At 38.6% G+C, this 25,203-nt stretch overlaps 1 protein-coding gene across 1 annotated transcript in view; it reads left to right on the forward strand.

Moving 5' to 3' along the window:
• HTR3B (5-hydroxytryptamine receptor 3B) overlaps window positions 1-25,203 on the forward strand; it is a gene marked incomplete at its 5' end in the record, with an annotated part of 76,200 nt that overhangs the window by 41,581 nt on the left and 9,416 nt on the right. The window contains 5 exons of the mRNA XM_082343941.1: window positions 91-251; window positions 16,891-16,935; window positions 17,256-17,365; window positions 18,173-18,342; window positions 18,858-19,015. Coding sequence (XP_082200067.1) covers window positions 91-251; window positions 16,891-16,935; window positions 17,256-17,365; window positions 18,173-18,342; window positions 18,858-19,015 — 644 coding nt within the window. The remainder of the gene's footprint in view (window positions 1-90; window positions 252-16,890; window positions 16,936-17,255; window positions 17,366-18,172; window positions 18,343-18,857; window positions 19,016-25,203) is intronic.

The following is a 25,203-nucleotide window of genomic DNA, read 5'->3' on the forward strand; positions in this document are numbered from 1 at the left end:
CTGAGTCCTGAGCAGTCTGAAGTGTCCTAAAGATGCTAAGTTCCTTTTATTTTCATAAACGATGAAAACGATGATAGTTTTCTTTTTCAGGAATCCTGGCAATAGATACCCCTCATCCCAGGAGTTCTGCTCTGCGTCATCTCACCAAGCAGCTATTACAGAAATACCACAAGGAAGTGAGGCCAGTTCACAACTGGACCCAGGCCACCACAGTATACCTGGATGTGTTTGTCCGCGCTGTGTTGGATGTGGTAAGGACCATCTTACCATCTCCTAGTCCCATCATTCTTTTGTAAAACTACCTGCTGTTTACGCAGGGGTCTAGGAGAAGTTTTATTCTTGAGACTCTCGTTGAGCTGATAGAGAAGTTGTGCTAGACTCAGCAGTGAGCCTGGGGTAAATATTTATTAGGCAAATCATGCTTTCTAGCCCCCGACTTACATTGTGAGGGCAGATAGTCTAGAAATAGGAATTTCACAGAAATAAGATGTTTTAAGAATTGTGGTCATAGGTCACAGAACATATTTTATGAGCATTGCTGAAACCCAAAATGGTAATAGGCATTATTTTCTATGGTTCACATTTCTTAGTGATAGTAGTGGGTTTATGAAACAACTTCGACAACTTACTGCCTGAAATTTTAAAAGGGGGGAAAAAGTGCCTTGCTATCCTGAGTTTTTAAGGGACTTTATACCTAAGGTATTTGCTAAGGGTAGTGGGAAGATTTGTTTATTAAAGCTCATCTTTCCTACTATGTCTGAAAAATGGGTTGTTGTGGGTATTAAATGAGAAAGTGCATGTAAAGCAGTTAGCAGAGGTCTTAGGAAGCCCTCAGTGATGGCCCGTATAATTATCTCTGCTTCTTCTTTCTCCTTTTTCTTAATTACAAAGTCTTCAGTATCAATAGATCCCAAATTTCTTTTGATTTCTTTTAAAAGCAGACTTTACTGAGCTTGTTTGTTAAAGTAGTTTAATAATTGTTTTTCAATTTACTTCTCAAAACTTTTTTTCCAATTGAGGTATAATATACAGATATTGAAATGCACAGTATGAGTTTTGATTATTGCATGCACCCACATAATCCATATCCCTATCAATACGTCAAACATTTCCATCACCCCAGAAAGATCTCCCATTTCCTTCCCAGTCAATCATCATCCCCTCCATCCACAAGGACAACTGCTGTTCTGATTTCTTTCATCATATTTTTGAGCTTCATTCATGTTGTTGTGCATATCAGTAGTTTTTCTTTTTTATTGATAAGTAGTATTTGGTTATGGCTATACCATGATTTGTTTATCCATTCTCCTGTTGATAGGCATATGGGTTGTTTCCAGTTTTAGTATATTATGAATAAAGCTGCTGTGAACATTTCTGTACAAGTATTTTGGTGTACATATGTTTTTATTTCTCTTCAGTAAAACCTAGAAGTGGAATAACTGCCACTTCTCATAGGATAGATGTACATTTAATGAGAAACTGCCAGACTGATTTACAAAGTGGTTGTACATTGTATACTCCCGCCCATCAGCTATGAGAGTTCCCATTTCCCCACATCTTCACCAACACTAAGTGTTATCAGTCTTTTTAATTTTAGCCATTCTGGTAAGCGTGTAGGGATATTTCATTGTGGTTTTTCTTTATACTTCCCATGGCTAATAATTAAGGGCTCTTTTTTTATGTGTTTATTGGCCACTTATATATCTTTCTTTGTGAAGTACCTGTTTAAGTCTTTTCCTATTTTTTATTTTGTTGGTTGTATTTTTATTATAGATTTATAGGGATTGCTTATATATTCTGGACACAAGTCCTTTGTCATCTATGTATTGCAAATGTTTATTCTCAGTCTGTGGCTTGCCTACTCATTTTCCTAATGGGTCTTACGATGGACAGAAATTTTTAAATTTAATGAAGTCCATTTTTTTTACCAGTTCTTTATTTATGGTTAGTGCTTTCTGGGTACTGTCTAAGAAATCTTTGCTACTACAAGTTTACCAAAATATTTTCCTATATTTTCTTTCGGAAGATTTATAGTTTTTAGCTCCTTAGATTTAGTTCTGTGATCTTGAGAATTAATTTTTGTAATGGTGTGAGGCATAGGTCAAAGTTTTTTGCTGTTGTTTTGTTTTGTTTTTGTTTTTGCATTTAGAATGGATTTGTTCCATCACCATTTTTTGAAAAGGCTTTCCTTTCCCCGTTGAATTGCTTTGATGTCTTGGCTGAAAATTAAGTTAACTTATAAGTGTCAGACTATCTGATATCTTGAAATCAGATAGTGTAAGTCCTTGAACTTTGTTCTTCATTTTTAAGATAGTTTGGCTTTTTAGAACCTTTGTACTTCTACATAAATTTTATATTCAGTTTGTCACACTTCATTAAAAATAAAAAACCTGCTGGGAGTTTGCTTGGAATGGTGTGGGACCCACAGAGAAATTTAGGGGAGAATTGACATTTAACAACACTGAGTTTTCCAGTCTTTGAATATGGTATGTCTCTCCATTTATTTGGGTCTTCAGCAGTGTTTTATAATTTTAAATGTAGAAGTTTTATACATATTTCCATTAAACTTATCCCAAAGTATTTTTGATGTGGCTATAAATATTACTTAAAATTTTAAATGTTCTAGTTATTTGTTGTCATTATAAAGAAATAGGATTCATTTTGTACGCTGACTTTGTGTCCTGTGACCTTGCAAAATTCACTTACTAATTCTAGTAGTTTTTCAGATTAATATTTTCTACATATGCAATCATTTCATCTGCAAATAGTTTTACTTCTTTCTTTTTTAATCTGTGTGCCCTTTATTCTTCTTGTCTTGTTGCATTGCCTAAGACCTCTACTACAGTGTTAATGGAAGTGGTGAGAGCAGACATTTTTATTTGTTTCCATACTTACAGAAAAATCTTTCACCATTAAGTGTGATGTTAGCTATAGATTTTTCATAGATGATCTTTATCAGGTTGAAAAAGTCCCCTCTTATTTGCTATGTGCTGAGAGATATTTTAAAAATCATGAATGATACTAAATTACATCAAATTTTTTCTCAGTCAATTTGAATGATCATATGATTCTTCTGTTTTATGCAGTTAATATGGTAAATTATTTTTGATTGATTTTCAAATGTTAAACCACCCCTGCATTCCTAGAATAAACTCCGCTTGATCTTGATATATATTTCTGGATTTGAATTCCTACTTATTGTAGGTTGCATCTATGTTAATGAGGAGTATTGGACTACAGTTTTATTTCTTGTAATGTATTTGTCTGGTTTTGGTGTCAGGGTTATTCTGGCTTTATAAAACTCATTGAAAAGTGTTCCCTCCTCAATTTCCTGAAGGAATTGTGTAACATGGATAATTTCCTTCCCTAATGTTTGATAAAATTCACCAGTAAAACTATCTGGGACTGGAGTTATCTTTGTGGGAAGGTATTTAAATATAAATTCAATTTCATTAACATATATAGGAATATTCAAATTTTCTATTTCTTCTTGTGTCCGTTTTGGTAATTTGTATTTTTCAAGGAATTTGTCTATTTCATCAAAGTTGCAAATTTATTTGTTCATAATATTCTCTTTTAATTCTTTTAATGTCCAAAGGATCTCCAGTGATACTGCCTCTTTCATTCCTCATATTGGTAATTTGTGTTTTCTCTTATTTTCCCTTGACCAATATTGCCAAATGTTTATCAATTTAATTTATTTCTTTAAAGAACCAAATATTGGTTTTGAATTTTCCTTATTGTTTTCTATTTCACTGATATCTACTCTTATCTTTATTTCCTTTCTTCTACTTACTGTGTACTTAATTTGTTCTTCTTTAGCTTGTTTCTTAAAGTGGAAAGGTATATCATTGATTTTAAACCTTTTTTCTTTTATAATTTTAGCATTTAAAGTTATAAGTTTTCCAAGCACTAATTTAACTGCATCCTATGAAATTTGGATGCATTTTAAAATTTGAGGTATAAATTATATAGACTGAAGCTCATCTTTTTTTTAAAGATTTATTTATTATTTATTTTTGGCTGCATCAGGTCTTAGTTGCGGCATGCGGGATCTTCATGGAGGCATGCAGGATCTTTCGTTGCAGTGTGTGGGCTTCTCTCTAGTTGTGGCATGTGGGTTTTCTCTTCTCTAGTTGTGGCGCGTGGGCTCCAGGGTGCCTGGGATCTGTAGTTGTGGTGCATGGTCTTAATTACCCTGCAGCATGTGGGATTTTAGTTCCCTGACCAGGGACCAAACCCGCATCCCCTGTATTGTAAGGGGGATTCTTTACCCCTGGACCACCAGGGAAGTCCCTGAAACTCATCTGTTTTAAGCCAGTCCCTTCCCCCTAGCCCCAGTCTCTGGCAACCACAGATTTTCTTTTTTCTCCCTATAGTTTTGCCTTTCTAGAATGTCATATAAATGGAATCATTTTGTATTTTATTCTTGGTTTTTGGCTTCTTTCACTTAGAATAATGCCTTTGAGAGCCATCAGTGTTGTGTTGTTGCATATATCAGTAGCAGTATTCTATTGTACAAATGTACTACAATTTGTTTACTTATTTACCAGTTGTTGGACATGTGATGTGGGTTGTTTCCAAATCGGAGCAATTATGAATAAAGTCACTATAAACATTTGCATACGTTTTCACTTCTTTTGGATAAATACTTAGGTGTGGGATTGCTGAGTTGTATAAGTCTATGTTTAACTTTATAAGAAACTGCCAAACTGTTTTCCAAAGTGGATGTGTTATTTTGCATTCCACCTGCAATGTCTGAGAGTTTCAGTTCCTCCACATGATCGCCAGCACTTGATATTGTCAATCTCTTTAAATTTTAACCATTCTAGTAGATTTGTCACCACACAGTAGATTTGTGATATCTCGATGTGGTTTTAAACTTTCATTTCACTAAAAATTAATGATGTTGAACATCCTTCCATGTGCTTACTTGTCAACTGTATATCTTTTAAAATAGAGTATTTGCTCAAATCTTTTACTTTTAAAAAAATAGGTTGTTTATTACCTTATTATTGAGTTGCAGAAGTTCTTTATATAGTTTTGGTCTATTTTTGCATTCTATTCTGTCCAACTAATCAATATATTTCTCCTTACATCAATACACTGTGTCAATTACTGTGCATTACAGAAGTCTTGAAATCAGATAGTGTGAGTCTTCCAACCTTATTCTTCTGTTTTAAAATTGTTTTGACTCTTCTAGGTACTTTGCATTTCCATATAAACTTAAGAAAATTCATCAATTTCTATTTTAAAGACTACCAGATTTTTATTGAGATTGCATTAAATCTATAGATCAATTTAAGGAGAATCAACATCTTAACAATAAGCTTCCAATCCATGACAACAGTGTATCTCTCCATTTGTTTAGTTCTTTAATTTCTTTGCATAATGTTTAGTGTTTTTCAGTGTTCTGCACATATCTGGTTAAATTTATCCCTAAGTATTTCACATTTTTGATGCTATTATAAATGATATTTTTTGATAAGAAAGAGAATTAAAATTTTAATAATATAAATGTATTTTAAATTTGGGTCTCTGTTACTTGCTAGCATACAAAAATATAACTGATTTGTATATATTGGCCTTGATCCTGTGACCCTGCCATCTCATTAATTTTTGAGTCTTTTTGTAGATTCTTTCAGATTTTCTCTGTAGAAGATCATGTTGTCTGCGAATAATGAAAGCTGTACGTCTTTCTTTCCAATCTTTATAGCTTTTCTTTCCTTTTATTGCCTACTGCCCTGACTCGAACCTCTAGTGCAATGTTGAATAGAAGGGTGCACTGTTCTATAAATGTAAATTCAATAGATGTATTTATAATTTTGTTAAAATCTCCTATAACAATTTTTTTGTCCAGTTGTTCTATTAATTTCATAGAGAGGGGTATAACAATCCCCAATTATAATTGTGGTTTGTCTATTTCTCTTCCCTGTTATTAGATGCATACGCATTTAAGATCGTATGTCTTCTTAACAAACAGAACCTTTTACCATTATAAAATACCCTTCTTTATCTCTGGTAATATTCTTTTTCTTGAAGTTTTTTTCATGCTTACTTTTTGCATGGTATGTATTTTGCCATCCTTTTATTTTCAATTTCTGTGGTACTCAAAGTCATCTCTTAGACAGAGCATGTAGTTTGGTCTTTCATTTTGTTAAACTTTTTATTTTGAAATAACTATAAATTTACAGGAAGTTGCTAATAAATTTATAGGGAGGTTCTGTGCACCCTTCACCCAATGCCCTCCAATGTTAACATCTTGCAAAAATACAGTACAGTATCAATACTAGAAAATGGACTTTGGTGCTTATTCAGATTTCTCCAGTTTTACATATACTCATTTGCATGTGTGTGTATGTTTCTCTATAATTTTATCATATGTGTAGCTTTGTGTAACCACCACTACCACCACATCAAGCTACACAATCATCACCACAGGGCTCCCTGGTACTGTTCCTTTATAGCCACAATCCTTTCTCCCCTCTAACCCTTAGCCCCTGGCAACCAATAAATCCCTTCTCCATCTTTATAATTGTGTTATCTCAAGAATATTATATAAATGGAACCATGTAGTATCTTACCTTTGAGGTTGGCTTCTTTCATTCAGTGTAATTCCCTTCAGGTTCATCCAAGTTGTGTGTATCAATAGTTCACTCTTTTTTGTTGCTGAGTAGTGTTCCAGGGTATTGCTATTTTAACCCATCAATCTATGCATTTTAATGGAAGTGTTTTGTCCATTTACCAATACCATCTTGCTATTTGTTTTCTAGCTGTCTCATCTGTTTTCTGTTTTCTGCTCCCCTTATCCTGCCTTACTTTGGATAAATTAAATATTTTTTAATATTTGATTTTAGTTCCTCTAAAATCAAATTAGCTTTTTTGCAATCCCTCTGTGTATTATTTTTAGATATTATTTTAGGTATTTCCATACCCATCATTAACTTAATACAATGTACTTAGAATTAATGTTATTACACTTCATATAAAATGTACAAATCTTACAACAGTAAAATTCTATTTACCTGTTCCCCTTACATTTACATACATAATACGCCCTACAATACAATATTATTATTTTAACGTACTTTAAAAAAATAATTCAATAATTTCTCTTTAATTTATTTTAATGGAGGTGTTTCTCTATGTTAATATCTTAGTGCTGCACTATGAATCAGAGACTCTGATTTTTTGACTGAGACTCAGGTATTGAAATTGATGAAAAATAAATACTTTAAAACTGAAAGTATAAATTTTCTGTTATAACACGGTTTAAATTATTTTTTATCTAATGAAGTTATTTTAACATAATTTTCCTTGAGCTTAGATAAACCCCTACTCATTATTTCTTCATAAGCAGGTACATTTATTTATTTATTTTTAACATCTTTATTGGAGTATAATTGCTTTATAATGGTGTGTTAGTTTCTGCTGTATAACAAAGTGAGTCAGCTATACATATGCATACATCCCCATATCTCCTCCCTCTTGCGTCTCCCTCCCACCCTCCCTATCGTACCCCTCTAGGTGGACACAAAGCACGGAGCTGATCTCCCTGTGCTATGCGGCCATAAGCAGGTACATTTAAATGAAACACAAAAAATCCTCCTTTTAGCACACAATTTCACTTTTCTCAGCTTTATTTTCCCACTCACACTAGTAAAAGTACTATATCTAAGATCCTAGAAAATACTGTTTAATTAAATGCCAGAAAACGCCCACCCTTACTCTCCAAAAGACCTAGTCTTACACAAAGCTCCAATAGAAAACTCCTTTAAATCTCTTTTCTATTTGGATGTTGAACTAGAATTTTGGAGACAATTTTCTGGGGCTGCATCTTCACTTACTTAAGAGATATTAGTCCTTGCTATTTAGTTGTCAGTGGGTTATTATGTCTATATTGTTTATCGGACATTGTCCAATGGGAAAAGCATGATTTGAATAAAGACACGATATGAGCCATGTTATATGAAACTCCAGGGAAGAGATAGAATCAGCCTTGAGTTAAGAGCTGAAGACAGGTTTCTAGGTCTCTCCTCATTCTTCTACTTTCTGACTTCATATTGATGAAGGTGAAGTTGAATTGCTCAGGCTTTCCTTTAGAGGCTTATTTGGAGATAAAGAAAAGGAGTAAAGTCTTTATATTACTAATTCCCTTGGAACAGCTGTATCAAATTGAAAATTTTAATCTAACTCTTTCTTCCTACCCCAATAAAAGAAAATAAAATTATATCCCTTATGGTGGGTAAGGAGAACACCATTATTTTTTCAAAGATATGCTTTTCTCCACTGTTGTGAAGTATACTAATTTTTTACAAGAATATGGTTAGACATATTTTATTGGATTTGGAAAACTTGCCTTCAGGAATATGGGAAAATCTTATATTCCATCCCTCTAGTTTTATTCCTATCTACTGTCTTAACTTTATCTTCTACATGTACTCAATGCTACAATGAACCTGAACTTCTTGTTTCCTGCCTATATGCTGTTAATTCTTCTATTTCCTCCAATGAAAGTGTTTTCCTCTTCATTTGCCATCTATCAAATATTATAGTCCTCAAATCTCAGCTCCTAAGAGAAATTTTCCTCAATTCTCCAAACTGACAGCAATGTCTCCCTCTTTTGAATCCAACGAAGTATGTATATTTCTTAATGCCCATAGTTAATTGTTAAAATGTCACATACACTAATAGCTACTTGAGGGAAGGATTTTCTAACTCATGGTCCTATTTCCCACAATATGCAGCATAGTATATCTTACTTCAAAGCTACTGGGTAGATATTTGTCTAACCAATTAATTAAGATATGTGAGTACAATTCTAGGGTTGTCTTTATGAACGACTTAGTCTAATATACTTTGCAAATGTCTCTATTACATTCAGGTGGGCTGCTCCTAAAGTTCGTTCCAGAGGCAGGGCTGGTTTGAAGGACTTGATAAAAATCGCTCACAAATTCTGCTCAGACAAGGACACTCCCAATGTGAATAGATAACTTGTTGGATGCATCTACCAGCAGCTGAACTGCTGGCAACTTTTGTTTGGAGTGAAGAGCTTTCAGCCCAGCTTTCATCAGTGCCCCTCCCTTCCGTTATGTTTTGCCTCCTGTTTTGTTTACATGAAGGACTACAGTCTTGTCTTAGAATTTCTGGGTATTATGTGTACCTTAGGGAAATCTGATTATAGAGATAATCTACTAACAGGGAAGAGTTTCCATTTGTTTCTATTGAGTTTTGTCAATTCTGAATCCAAGATTCCTTTGTATTCCAGTCCATTGACTAGAGCCTCCCAGCCAGACGTTGAGGCATCTGTTTCTATAGTCTTTGGAACTGGGAAAGATAAATAAGAATGTGCGGGAATTATCTGTATATTTGCTAACCACCAATTTAGATCTAAATAGACTCCCTCTGTTAGGAAGACTAATGAATTCCAATTCTCTGAAATATCCTTTGCTTTTAACAAGCAAGATGGAAGGCATCTAAAGAAAAAAAAAAAGAAAGAGATGCACAGAGGGAAAAGCTGTGAATAATGCCACCAGAGAACCAATTATGTTCACCAGCTGGCATTGAGAAACTTGTTTCCCCTGACAAAAAAAAGACTTCAGTTTTAGCCTCAAACTTCTTTTTGACATTGTGTTCTTTAGGGCGGAATGACAAATCCTCCCAGACATCCCCATAAGATATTAGGAAAAAAAATCTTAACACTATTGTTACATGTAACATGACAAAGTGCTTGGCAGGAAGAGAAAAACAAGTGAAGGCATCAACATGGCAGTTAATAAGAACCAACTAGATAAAATGACAGTGAAAATGAAACATTAAGACATAGAGACCTTCCTCCCCAGCCACATGACTGAGTCAACGAGTTATATTCACAACTTGGCATGACAGTGATAAAGAAACTGGTTGGGACATTTCATAGATGTAAAAGTATATTTGTTATGAAAGAGTAGCTAAAAGCTATATTTCTCAGTAATAGAAACAACATTTTGGACTTTTTCCCCTGTTAAGGGGGGACCCTCTTTGATTGCAGCTAAGCCTAGAACTGTGCCTTTTGTGTGTTAGTGGGTGAGATATGATCTATTTCAGGCTCTCTCAGCCAGTAAAACTTGGAAGAAAGTGGTGTCACCCAATCTTGGGCTCTCACTAGGGGTCTTTTTTTAACTGCCCTGAGCCCCTCAGAGCCAATCTTGGCTGGGAGTCCCCTCTGTACCTCCTCCAAGCTGTTTCTTGGGGAAATACTTGTGAATTCAGTGTTTTCATTTTGTACAGTCAGTCCTCCATATCCATGAGTTTTGCATTTGCAGATTGAACCAACTGTGCCTCGAAAATATATTTTTAAAAAATTCCAGAGACTTCCCTGGTGGTGCAGTGGTTAAGAATTCGCCTGCCAATGCAGTGGACAAGGGTTCGATCCCTGGTCCGGGAAGATCCCACATGCTGCGGAGCAACTAAGCCCATGTGCCGCAACTACTGAGCCCATGTGCCACAGCTACCGAAGCCCACGTGCCTAGAGCCTGCGGTCCGCAACAAGAGAAGCCACCGCAATGAGAAGCCTGCGCACCACAACGAAGAGTAGCCCCTGCTCTCTGCAACTAGAGAAAGCCCGCATGCAGCAACGAAGACCCAAGGCAGCCAAAAATAAATAAATAAAATAAATATATTTATTTAAAAAAATTCCAGAAAGTTCCAAAAAGCAAAACTTGAATTTGCCATGCATCTACAACTATTTACGTAGCATTTCACTGTATTGGGTATTATGAGTAATCTAGAGATGATTTAAAGTATACTGGAGGATGTGTGTAGGTTATATGCAAATACTTCTCCATTTTATGCATAAGGGTCTTGAGCATCTATAGATTTTGGTATCTGAGGGGGTTCTGGAGCCAATCCCCCATGGATACTGAGGGACAACTGTATACCATTTTAAAACCTGCCTTTCTCAAGTATCTATTTGAAGTTCATAAAAATCTGCAGAGCAAGTTCACTCAGTCTAACCTTTGCTGAACCACTAGAGTCCCTCTGTATCTGTGCACAATCCCTTTTTTCTCAAGGTACCTAGAAATGTGTATTCAATAGCAACTTGCTTTTTTGATTGCAAAAAGGGGGAACTTTAATTTTAAAAGTTTATTGTTTCTCTTTCAAATGATGCCATCCTGTGTACACCTGTATAGTCTGAGTACTACACAGTTCCAGGTGCACCCCCCGCAAGAAGTAAATATCAATGGCTCCTCCCTACCCCCCACCCAACCTGGATTGAAGAGAGTGGTAGTCTTGACCCTATGCACAAAGATTATATATTTTTGATGTGACTGGATAACTGACTGGATAATTAATTTAATATACTTTGTTCTGGGGAGGAAAATGGAGCTGTTATTTGCTTTCATGCCATAACTCCCCAACTCTATTATTTTACTGAAATTGGTATTATACTTAATATTACAGAAATACAAATGTTATTTTTTTTATACATCTTTATTGAAGTATAATTGCTTCACAATGGTGTGTTAGTTTCTGCTTTATAACAAAGTGAATCAGCTACACATATACACACGTTCCCATATCTCCTCCCTCCTGCATCTCCCTCCCTCCCACCCTCCCCATCCCACCCCCCGAGGCGGTCACAAAGCACTGAGCTGATCTCCCTGTGCTATGCGGCTGCTTCCCACTAGCTATCTATTTTACATTTGGTAGTGTATATATGTCCATGACACTCTCTCACCCTGTCACATCTCACCCCTCCCCCTCCCCATATCCTCAAGTCCATTCTTTAGTAGGTCTGTGTCTTTATTCCCATCTTGCCACTAGGTTCTTCATGACCTTTTTTTTTTTTTCCCTTAGATTCCATATATATATGTTAGCATACTGTATTTGTTTTTCTCTTTCTGACTTACTTCACTCTGTATGACAGACCCTAACTCCATCCACCTCATTACAAATACCTCCATTTCATTTCTTTTTATGGCTGAGTAATATTCCATTGTATATATGTGCCACATCTTCTTTATCCATTCATCCGATGATGGACACTTAGGTTGCTTCCATGTCCTGGCTATTGTAAATAGAGCTGCAATGAACATTTTGGTACATGACTCTTTTTGAATTATGGTTTGCTCAGGGTATATGCCCAGTAGTGGGATTGCTGGGTCGTATGGTAGTTCTATTTATAGTTTTTTAAGGAACCTCCATACTGTTCTCCATAGTGGCTGTATCAATTTACATTCCCACCAACAGTGCAAGAGTGTTCCCTTTTCTCCACACCCTCTCCAGCATTTATTGTTTGTAGATTTTTTGATGATGGCCATTCTGACCAGTGTGAGATGATACCTCATTGTAGTTTTGATTTGCATTTCTCTAATGATTAATGATGTTGAGCATTCTTTCATGTGTCTGTTGGCCATCTGTATATCTTCTTTGGAGAAGTGTCTATTTAGGTCTTCTGCCCATTTTTGGATTGGGTTGTTTGTTTTTTTGTTATTGAGCTGCATGAGCTGCTTGTAAATCTTGGAGATTAATCCTTTGTCAGTTGCTTCATTTGCAAATATTTTCTCCCATTCTGAGGGTTGTCTTTTGGTCTTGTTTATGGTTTCCTTTGCTGTGCAAAAGCTTTTAAGTTTCATTAGGTCCCATTTGTTTATTTGTGTTTTTATTTCCATTTCTCTAGGAGCTGGGTCAAAAAGGATCTTGCTGTGATTTATGTCATAGAGTGTTCTGCCTATGTTTTCCTCTAAGAGTTTGATAGTGTCTGGCCTTACACTTAGGTCTTTAACCCATTTTGAGTTTATTTTTGTGTATGGTGTCAGGGAGTGTTCTAATTTCATACTTTTACATGTACCTGTCCAATTTTCCCAGCACCACTTATTGAAGAGGCTGTCTTTTCTCCACTGTATATGCTTGCCTCCTTTATCAAAGATAAGGTGACCATATGTGCATGGGTTTATCTCTGGGCTTTCTATCCTGTTCCATTGATCTATATTTCTGTTTTTGTGCCAGTACCAAACTGTCTTGATTACTGTAGCTTTGTAATATAGTCTGAAGTCAGGGAGCCTGATTCCTCCAGCTCCAATACAAATGTTATTTAAATGACTCCTTAGCTTTGAACCAAAATCAGTAAGGAAGTGTTTTACACATTTTATTTCACATGTTTTCATCTTGGATTTTCCATGCCTCTTATTCTCTTTGAAGGATGCAATTGGAAAGGAATGGTTTCATCAGTAGTTTGTACCAGCCTTCTTACTTATACATTCCCTGAAACATCTTCAAAAATGGTTTCCTGGGACTTCCCTGGCGGTCCAATGGTTAAGCCTCCACGATTCCACTACTGGGGGCACGGGTTCTATCCCCAGTCAGGGAAATAAAATCCCGCATGCTGCACGGCGTGGCCAAAAAATAATGATTTTCTTTTTCTTTATTAATACATTTTTTAAATGGTAGTTCTTTTGAGATATAACACAACCACAAAACTCATCCATTTCAAGTATATAATTCAGTGGTTGCAGTATATTCACAGAGCTGTGCAACCATCACCACTATCTAATTTCAGAGCATTTCATCACTTCCAAAGATTTCATACCATTAGCAGCCGCATCCTGCACCCCGCCCCCACCGGCCCTAGGCAAACACTAATCTACTTTTTTTTTTAAGTTTTCTTTTGATGTGGACCATTTTTTAAAAAGTCTTCATTGAATTTGTCACAATATTGCTTCTGTTCTATGTTTTGGGGTGTTTTTTTTTTTGGCTGCAAGGCATGTGGGATCTTAGCTCCCCAACCAGGGATCAGACCTTCACTCCCTGCATTGGAAGGTGAAGTCTTAACCACTGGACTGCCAGGGAAGTCCCACTAATCTACTTTTTATCTCTATAGATTTGCCTATTCCAGACATTTCATATAAATGGTATCATACAATAAATGGCCTCTTGTGATTGAATTCTTTCATTTAGCATAATGTCTTCAAGTTTCATCCATGTTGTAGCATGTATGAACTTGCTACTTTTTAGTGCTGAAAAATATTCTATTGAATGGATATGTACCACATTTTGTTTATCCATTCATCAGTTGATGGACATTGGGTTATTTCTACTTTTTGGCTGCTATGAACAGTCCTGTACAAGTTTGCTTTTTTTCCTGTACACACTGTGTGTGTGTGTGTGTGTACTTCTGTTTTCAAGAGTCTTGGTTATTCACTTAGGAGTGCAGTTGCTAGGTCTTATGGTAACTGTATGTTTAACATTCTGAGGAACTACCATACTGTTTTGCAAAGTGGCTGCACCATTTTATAATCCCACTGGCGATGTAGGGAGGCTTTAATTTTTCTACATTTTCCCAATACTTATTTTCTGTCTTTTTAATTTTATCTGTCCTAGTGGGGTGAAGTGGTATCTCATTGTGGTTTTGATTTGCATTTCCCTAATAACTAATGATGTCGAGCATCTTTTCAAGTGTTAATTGGCCACATTTATATATCTCCTTTGGAGAAATATCTACTCAAGTCCTTTGCTTATTTTAAAATTATTAATTTTGCTTGTGGTAAACTACACATAATATAAAATTTCCATCTTAACCTTTTTTAAGTGTACAGTTCAATGGCATTAAGTACATGCTCATTTTGTACAAACATCACCACTGTCCATCTCCAGAACTCTTCATCTTCCAAAACTGAAACCCTGCACCCATTAAACACCAGCTCCCCATTTCCCATTCCCCAGCCCCTGGTAACCATCATTCTACTTTCTGTCTCTATGAATTTGACTAGTCTAGGTACTTAGACTGTATATAGTGGAATCATAAAGTATTTGTCCTTTTGTGACTGGCTTATTTGTGACTTTCCATAGTGTCTTCAAGGTTCATCCATCTTGTAGCATGTGTCAGAATTTCCTTCCTTTTAAAGGCTGAATAATATTACATTGCATATATATACCACATTTTGTTCATCCATTCATCCACTGAGGGACACTTGGGTTGCTTCCACCCCTTGGCTATTGTGAATAATGAACATGGATGTACAAATATCTGTCCAAGTCCCTGCTTTCAATTCTTTTGGGTAAATGCCAAGGAGAGGAATTGTTGGACAATGTAGTAATTCTATTTTTAAGTTTTTAGGAACTGCCATACTGTTTTCCACAGCAGCTGCACCATTTTACATTCCCAACAATAGTGCACAAGAATTCCAATTATCCTCACCAACACTTATTTTCTGCTTTTTAAAAAACTAGTAGCCATCCTAATGAGAGTGAAATGGTATTTCTTTGTGGTTTTGGTTTATATTTCCCTAATGATTAGAGATTATATCAGCCAGCTCCGACTGCCATAACAAATACCATAGACTGGGTGGCTTAAACAACAGAAATTTATTTCTCACAGTTCTGGAGGCTGGGCAGTTCAAGATCAAAGTTCCAGCCAATTTGTTTCCTAGTAAGAGCTCTCCTCCTGGCTTGCAGATGGCTGCCTTCTCACTGTGTCCTCACAGGGAGGAGAAAGAGAGATCATTCTCTCTTCCTCTCTTTCTAAGGTCACCAATCCTATTGGATGAGAGCCCCACCCTTTTGACCTCATTTAACCTTAATTATCTCCTAAAAGTCCTATCTCCAAATACAGTCACATATGAATTTTGCAAGAACACAGTTTGGTCCATAGCTGTGATGTTGAGCATATTTTCATGTATTCATTGGCCATTTGTATATCTACTTTGGACAAATGTGTATTCAAGTCTTTTGTCCACTCTTAAATAAGGATATTGGTTTTGTTTTGAGTTGTAGAAGTTCTTTAATATTCAGGATAATAACCCTTTATTAGGTATAGGATCCACAAATGTTTTCTTCCATTCCATGAGTTGCCTTCTCACTCTGTTGACTGTGTCCTTTGATACTCATTTTTAAATTGGGTTATTTATCTTTTTATTGTTGAGTTGTAAGAGTTCTTTATATATTCTGGATACAAGCCCCTTACTAGGTATATGATTTGCAAATATTTTCTCCCATACTGTGGGTTGTCATTTGACTTCCTGATGATGTCCTTTCAAACACAAAAGTTTTAAATTTTGATGAAGTCCCATTTACTTTTTCTTTTGCTTCTTGTGCTTGTGGTGTCATATCTAAGAAATTATTGCCTAATTCAAAGTCATGAAGTTTACTCCTATGTTTTGTTCTAAGAGTTTTATAGTTTTAGCTCTTACATTTTGGTTTATGATCCATTCTGAGTTAATGCTTGTATATGGTATGAGATATTCCTTTTCTTTTAATCCCTAAGAACATAATCATTTTAGCATGTTTTTACTAGATTCAATATGAAAAAAAATTAGTAAAGTGGGTTTTTTTGTTTGTTTGGGGAGATCTTTTTTTTTTAAATCACTGATTCATTGCACACATGGGAAGCCATATCTATTTATATCACCAAAAATATACCTCACTTGGATTAAGCTCATTCAGTCTGTTTTATAAGCAGAGAAACCCAAGCGTAAGGTAACAGCAGGAATGGCTGCCAATGGCAGTTGAGATAACACTCATTGAAAGATTATGAATAACATTTTGATTACAAATAAAAGCATGGTCTCATCTTTTTAGTCCAAAATTAGCTACGACTACATATCATCTTTTAGTCTGATTAATGGCAGAGTAACAATTAGAGTAGGAAAGAGATTAGCAAATTATTTAAGATGTCAAGTGCAGTTAGTGTGTCATTTTATCATAGATAATATAGTAAAGCTCATAGCGACAGGTGTATGTAATAAATAAGAACTGAGAATACTCAGATCTTGAAGAGTCAAGGTAATGTTTCTAAAATCAGCATTATTTCGTTGGATTTGATTTTCTTCCTCTGAATTGTCATACTGTTGAATTGGGCTTTGATTTACTGACACTCTAAGATTTGGTTTGGATGTTCTTTTTGCTTTGCAGGATGCACAGAATCAAAAATTAAAGACAAGTGTATGGTATCGTGAGGTAAATGATTCTGTTTTCTTCCGTGCATGCTGGACTCCTGAACTCGATCTGTTGCAAGATGTAATTATTAGAAGAAATAGATACTATCTTGTGTTTCTAGTTCTTTATGTCTGCAGCAGACCTGATTTATTAGAATCTGAGTAAGATACATGGCCGTGGTTTCTGGTTGGGGCAACCCTCTTTAGGAGTTGAATGGAAAGTCCTCTCCCCTGACAGATCGAACCAACAGGCTGATCAATTGAGTTATTCATCCGAATCCCTCTTCAGTTCTTTGATGAGATTGACATTGCCCCTTTGTGATGTTTCCTTTTTGGCTACAGGTTTGGGATGATGAGTTTTTATCCTGGAACTCCAGCATGTTTGATGAGATTAGAGAGATCTCCCTACCTCTAAGTGCTGTCTGGGCTCCTGATATCATCATAAATGAGTTGTAAGTGTGCTGGGGTGTGTTTCTGTGGGGTTTAGGCTGCTTAGAATATTCAGGCTGGTTGCTGCTTCCTTTAAGTCATGGTTACTATTTTTTGTTTCTCAACTTGAAGAAGAGCATACTGTTGGGAGTATTCAGGTTAGAAGTACCATGAGTTGACATCATTTAAGATACAGATTTGATTGCTAATGCTTGATGTTACTCATGGATTATGTCTCTGTGTGTGTGTGTGTGTGTGTGTGTGTGTGTGTCTGTGTGTGTGTTTTATAAATTTACTTATTTATTTATATTTTTTATTTTTGGCTGCATTGGGTCTTTGTTGTTGCACGTGGACTTTCTCTAGTTGAGGCGAGCGGGGGCTACTCTTCGTTGCGGTGTGTGAGCTTCTCTCATTGCAGTGGCTTCTCTTGTTGCAGAGCACGGGCTCTAGGCGTGCGGGCTTCCGTAGTTGTGGCACACAGGCTCAGTAGTTGTGGCTCACAGGCTTAGTTGCTCCGCGGCATGTGGGATCTTCCCGGACCAGGGCTCAAACTCGTGTGCCCTGCATTGGCAGGCGGATTCTTAACCGCTGCGCCACCAGGGAAGTCCTATGTCTGTGTTTTAACATTAGCAAGTGAGTTGACTTACAAGGGTGTCATTGCTGAACCCACCTTTGCCAGGGTGACTATCTCATGTAAAGTGTGATTCTGTCTTTGCACTTCTAGGCTAGTCTTGGGTGTTACGGTCACTATCATCTTATAATCAGTTCTGTTTATGTATTGGAATGACTAAAACGCTTTCTGTAACAAAGATCTTTTGTGTTTCATATAGTGTGGACATTGAAAGATCACCTGATCTTCCCTATGTTTACGTGAACTCATCTGGGACCATTAAGCACTCTAAGCCCATCCAACTTGTCTCTGCATGCAGTTTAGACACATACGCTTTTCCATTCGATATCCAGAATTGCAGCCTAACCTTCAATAGCATTCTGCACACAGGTAAGCCATGAGAGGTGGAGCCTGCTAGTGTTGCCAAGCACACTTGTGCTGGGTTGGCACACATAGGTGAAATTATTATATTATGCTGTCCCTCAGGTCTATTTTATTCTTGCACATAATTGACTTTTTATAAATCTAAATCTCTTCTTGCAGTTATTTGGCTCCTGCTGTAATTCAGACTAAGTACAGTATTGTACCCAGAGATATTGCCCTTTGCTGCTGTTGGTTTGAAAATACAATATTAGGCTTCTACTGCCATTGAGAACGTTATAGAAGTCTCATACTATAGACAATGGAGTACAAACCCTCAGTTCATAGCTGCTTTTTTTCATGACCAGAAAGTTTTTATCTCCCATCCCTACCCCTAATTCAAAATGGTATATTGAACCCCATCTCCATAAGACTGTCCATGTGGGGACAGGAGTAAAAAGGAAGGATTTGAATTGCGAGTTGGAAAAGTGGGTTAATATTGGTGCCTCTCTCCATGGGAAGTCAACTGTTTCTGTTGTTTTCAGTGGAAGATGTAGACCTGGCCTTCCTGAGAAGCAGAGAAGACATTACACATGACCAAAAAGCATTTTTGAATGACAGTGAGTGGGAACTTCTTTCTGTGTCCTCAACATACAACATCCTGCAGAGCAGCGCTGGAAACTTTGCGCAGATTCAGTTTAATGTAGGTCCTCCCCGTTCCTGTCCCTGTTGCCCACTTCTCTGCAGTCTTTCACCTTCTCTATTGGGCTGAGGAGTCTCTCTCCTGCATCTTCTCATTCGTTATCACCTAAGTACAGGTGATTCCAATGGTTCCAACATCCACTTGCATTTTGGCATTTCAGAGACCAGAGATTCAGCCACAGATCCTGGACTCCTGCTATAGCTATTCCATATGTGAATATAAAGAGAATGGTTTTCAGACAGAGACCTGAACCAGCCACTACAGCAGGAATCTTCAAGCCTTTCAATACATATAACAGCCTCACTTTTAATTGCTACTGAGAGAGAGAGAGAAAAAAAAAAAAAAACCCACAAACAACAGCAACAAAAAATTGGGAGAAGAGTGTCTCTTCAACATTAATGTCCTGTTTGCAATTGACTAAATTATTAATTAATCCCAGATGCAAATGCATAAAATTATCATATTATTAACTTGAGTATCTTGAGGGATTAGCTAACAAATCACCTGCAGGATCCACAGAGACCACTGGTGGTTTCCGGATCAGAGAGAACAACTACTCTAGAACGACATGATAAGAACCCAGACTTCTCAGATGTGCCACCGGGAATGCCCTTGGCTGCACTGTTCCTGGGGAAATTTGTCCAGCAGACACCTGGGGGGCAGTTGGGAGCAGGACAGTGAAGCCTGATACCTTGCAGTCCAGGGGCACCGTTCTTCCTTCCCTCCTGGCAAACCATCCTGACATGTGGTCTGCAGCAAGTTTCTGCAGCCAGCAGACTTGTCATTAGTATTCAGCCCTGCTTTTCTGCACAAAGTCAGCTGGTAGTGGGAGCTGGGGGCAGTGGGAGGGTCTTTCATGCCAGGTAATCTGATTGAAAAGTAGAGACTAGACAGGTCAGGATTGCACAGATGAATTCACACAGATGAAGTCTCCTGGAAACAAACCTTTTGAATAAGAAGGAAAAGTCAGACTAGACTAAGGTGCTACTGTTACAATGGATAATCATATGCTAAGTGGAGTGGTGGTGATGAAATAAGCGATTATTGAGGGCACAGAAGTCCTCCATTGGTTAAAAGGTGTGGTGTGCAGCTTTCTAGCAAAGCTCTTGTTAAATCAAGGCCTCTTAGACACAGCTGTGATTTGAACCTGACTAATCTATAACGCCGGGTACCAGCTAATCCCAATTCATACCTTCCTTGCGGTAGGGCTTGGGTTCTTGCCTATTCTGCTTGGTTTTTATCAAAGCTTGCATTGTGGCTTGTTTGTCCACTTTTTTACCAAGAGAAAGGGAGGGGAAAAAGAAAGCTTTTTTAATTTCAATGAGTTTCTTGGCTAAGAGTAAACACCTCATTAATTTTAAAGATATCAGCCCACAAACATTATTGATGCAGCCCGAATAATGGAGAGCATTAAAGGGAAACGTGAGGGAGTAGCACGTGCAAGGTGGAATACAGTCACCTATCAAGCACTCCGGAGAACGCTGCACACACCATTACCTACACTGCACGGGGGAGACAAACAAAGATGGGAGACGGGGCAGGTAAACAGGAGTGTGTGCTCCCGTGCGCACAAATGAACTCTCTCCATAGAGCAGGCATTATTTGTAGTTACATGTCACCCTTTACCCTAAATATTAATTGTCTTCTCAACAGTGGCAAGAGGTTTTCTTTTTTTACTTTATTTATTTATTTGTTTGTTTATTTTTGGCTGTGTTGGGTCTTCGTTGCTGCGTGCAGGCTTTTCTCTAGTTGCGGCGAGCGGCGACTACTCTTCGTTGCTACACGTGGGCTTCTGATTGCGGTGGCTTCTCTTGTTGCGGAGCATGGGCTCTAGGCGTGCGTGCTTCAGTAGTTGTGGCACGTGGGCTCAGTAGTTGTGGCTTGTGTGCGGGCTTAGTTGCTCGGCAGCATGTGGGATCTTCCCGGACCAGGGCTCAAACCCGTGTCCCCTGCATTGGCAGGCAGATTCTTAACCGCTGAGCCACCAGGGAAGTCCTGGCAAGAGGTTTTCTATGTCCTAGCTCCATGTTAAATATGATGAACAGAGGCGTAAAAGATTGTTAAAGAGAGGAGACGATCTCCTCCCTGGATCTCAGGGACCAAGGTTCCATTCCTTTGTTGTCTTCACTGCCACACTTCTTCTCCATTCACTGTTTACATTGAGGGGGGCTGGAGGGGACATCGATTCGATTTCATGCTCTTGGAACTTCTGCCTGGGGACCTTTGCCCTGGGGGTTAAGCTTGGTTATCTAGCAGGCTGCCTTCCACCCTGGCCCTCGGGAACAGAGTAGGGAAAGAATCCTGAGAAGAGCCACAGATCGTGTTTGGTAAGGTGGGGAGCCAGACTCAGGAGCATTCCTGCAACTTTCAAGACAAAGTAGATTGAGTGACTCTCCAGTTCAGTTCTTTTTCCCCCTCGACCTCTTTCAGCCTCCCTGACTCCGCATTCCCACTATGTGCACCGTGTCGGCTCATGTTCTCCTACTCCGTGCCAGACATCCTACTGTGAATTTAGCAATCAAGTCACCCTGGGGTCCTTCAACGACCTTTAGCCAATAATGCGAAATTCAGAGCCCGGTTCCATGCCAACATTGGGCCTGCCAGGGTCCTGACAGCAAAGGGCCAGCTCCCTCTCAATCTAATCACCTCCTGTGTCCAAGTCCAGGCTACCCAGCAGAGGGTAGGGAACGAGTGGGGCAGGCAGGAGGAACAAAGATCTATTCTAAATACGTCATCAGCCTGGGCCTGATGTACGTGCTGCCGTTGATACTGAACCAAATGCTCCGGATGCCCCGTTAGTCCCGGCTAACGTGCAATCCTGTCTGCAGCTCCAGGACATGTACTGTTGATCAGAGGGCACCGCTGACACTTTGGAGTCAGGCTGCATTCCACAGGGGGCCCAGAGCACAGGCACTTCTGCCTACGAGGATGTCTGTATGCAGCCTGGCACCCGATCCAGCAGCCATGGGAGGGGAGGTTTCCTCCAATACATTGTCAGAGGTGCTGGTTCCCAGAAACAGCAGGGTGAACATTTGATTTCTATATGGTAGTGTTTTGTTTCTTTTTTGTTTTTTAAAGAATGAGGGTAGAAGTGAGAGGCGGTAGAAATAAAATTTGAGAACTCATGTTGGATAGAAAAGGGTGGACCGTTGTGGGAACTAAAGTGAGCCCGACCACAGATGTCCTCTCACTGCCTAAATGCTCATGCGGCCAGAATTGGGAGGCCCACAGGGGACTCCTAGAAAAATGCAGAGGGGCATCTGGGAAAGAAAGTCGCCTTGTTTACCCTCATTTTCAGGTGTAATTTTCCTTTCTAGAGTAGGGTAGATTAATTTTGTTGAGATATCCATTGAATGCAGCTCATAAACTTGATAGAAGATCCTTCTAAGCTCTATTAGGTCACTCCAGAGAGAGAGAGAAAGAGAGGAGAGAGAGACACACACACACACAGATATATATATATATACATACATACATATATATATATATATATATATATATATATATATATATATATATATACATACATACACATAGAGAGAGAGAGAGAGAGAGAGAATTTAGACCCCTAGAAGCCCTTCCAGGGTCACTCAAGTAACCCTGGAATCACGGACTTTCTGCTAATCCAACCCCACCCATGGTCTAGATCCAAGAAACTCTCACTCTTGTGCAAGGATCTTACTTAAATGGCTGCAACTTTCCCATTCTTTCTGAATTGGGAATGTTGGGAGGGGCTTGCGAGAGGAGGAAAATGGGCTTCTGTATGAGGCGTGAGTCTGGGCGTCAAAATTCCAACTATGTCATAAAGATGGTCATGCAAAATTGAGTACTGGTGAGGTCTACCATCAAGGAGGCAATTAGAGGCTAACCTTGGGGCCTATTCCATCTCCAAGGAGCTCTCCACATACACATTCTGAATTAGATTGATCTCTTTCATTAACATCAGTAGGCTCCAAATACCTTTGTGTACTTATTATTACCTGGCTTTAATGGATAATGAAATTGTGGCATAATATTGCTAACACCTGAAGGGTGTCTAATGGAGAACACGGACTGAAACCAAAGTGCTTTTTCTTCCCCTTCTGTGGAATTTAAAGGCACCAGCTCCTTTAGTCCATTAGAAATGATGGGCTCTAGGTAGGGGCAGTTCTGCAGAGAGTGGTATCTCACTGAGCTGGTGACATACCGTCCCCTGGCATGCAGGGGTCACTGCCTGACATGACCTGCAGAGAAGTAGCCCTCCGAACACTGACCTTAAGATGAGAGCCCCCCTTTGGGCTCACTCCACTCTCCCACCCCACTGGAGCTAAAAGAAGCGTTATTAACAGATTCTAATACAGCTCAGTGAACACCTTTTGTGTTCTTATCACGCACCAAGCTCAATGCTGAGCACTGAGGACACAAGCATGAATAAAACAAGACTCTTGGTTCCTATCACGGGCCTCAAAATCTGCCCAGGGAGACATGATAACAGTAACCACAAAACCAAGCACTGACTCCAAATCAGGCACTGTTTTAAGAGGTCATACTGGAATCCTCACATCTCTATGAGATGGGGACTCTAAGGATCCACGTTTTTACAAGTGTTTGAATTGGGGTGCAGAGAAGTTAAGTATCTTAACCAAGGTTATAGGGTGACTGGTGGAGCCTGGACTTGACTCCAGAAACTATGTGCCTAATCCTATATGATGGTGGCACACAACTAAAGATAAGCAGTAATATTCCAGTCCAGTCTGTGGCATCCTTCCACTGTGTGTTACTGGCCAAGTCGCCTGTATTAGTTTCTTAGGGCTGCTGTAACAAAGTACCACTTTAAAACAATAGAAATTTCTTCTCTCACAGTTCTGGAGATCAGAAATCTGACATCAAGGTGTTGGCAGGGTTGGTTCCTTCTGAGCACTCTGAGGGAGAGACTGCTCCATGCCTCTCCGTTAGCTTTTGGTGGTTGCTAGCAATCTTTGGCTTTCCTCGGCTTGTAGACATATCACTCCAATGCCTGCCTCCATCTTTACATGGCATTATCCTTTGTATGTCTCTTTTCTTCTTCTTACAAGGACATCAGTCATATTGGGTTAAGGGCCCACCCTATTCCATATGACCTCACCTTAACTTATTTCATCTGCAATGATCCCATTTCCAAATAAGGTCATATCCTGAGCTTCCGGAAGGACACGAATTTTGGGGGGCATTATTCAATCCAGTACCATCTGCCACCCTCTGACTCCCCCAAATTCATGTCTGTCCCATGTGCAAAATATAGACGCCCTATCCCAACATCCCCAAATGTCTTAACCCATTCCAGTACTGATTCTAAGACCAGAATATCACCTAAGCATAAACTCAGTCCCAAATCTTGTCATCAAATCAAGTATAGACCGTGGGTATGGTCCATTTTGGGGCAAACTTCGATCTGCAGACTTGTGAAATATCTAGCCATCAGAATCTGGTTCCTGATCCCATAAGACGTGGGTTGGGGGTTTGAGGGGCAAGAGTAGAGACCTGTCCTGTCACCAGTTCTAACTCTATTATTTAGGATAGTGCCTGATACTCTGTTCATGCTCAATTCATGTTTCTTGAGTGGGGGAACAAAGGGCTTTGAGAATCAAAGGAGATCATGAAAACAAAACATTTCCGAAAACTGTGGGATAAAATTAGAGTTTCTTTAGGCTGCACTGGGCTTGTAGAGAAAATTAGTCTAGTCCATAGGTAACATTGCCCCCAGATCAACTTAAAGAAAAAGGTGGGTCCTTTGTGCTTGAAGAAAACCAAAACTGTAGGAAATATTTGATCTGTCTTAGGAATTGGAACATCCTTGCTAAAAGGCAGAAAAATGGCTAAGGTTGTTCTGGAGGGTCTGTCTAGTTTTACGATTTTACAAGCCAAACATAGACATAGAGCTTTCTGCTTTATGTCACAGCCCAAGCTAATTGTCCACACTTGTACCTACCTGTTTACTTTCAGCTATTGTTGATAGCCAGTGAGGAGTATCCTCACAACAGGACAGGCTACATACTTTGTGGGGCCTCGTGCAAAGTGAAAATGCAGGGCCCCTTGCTTAAAAATTATTAAGAATTTCAAAATGGCACAAACCCAAGCATGGGCGCATCTCAGTGCAGGGCTCATTGTGACTGCATGAAGCTGGCCTGCCTCCCAGCCTCTTAGCTCTTGCCAGGCCTCTCCCCTGGCAC

Source organism: Balaenoptera borealis (assembly GCF_965194805.1).
Source record: "Balaenoptera borealis genome assembly, chromosome: 11".
In the NCBI taxonomy this organism is placed as follows: Eukaryota; Metazoa; Chordata; class Mammalia; order Artiodactyla; family Balaenopteridae; genus Balaenoptera; species Balaenoptera borealis.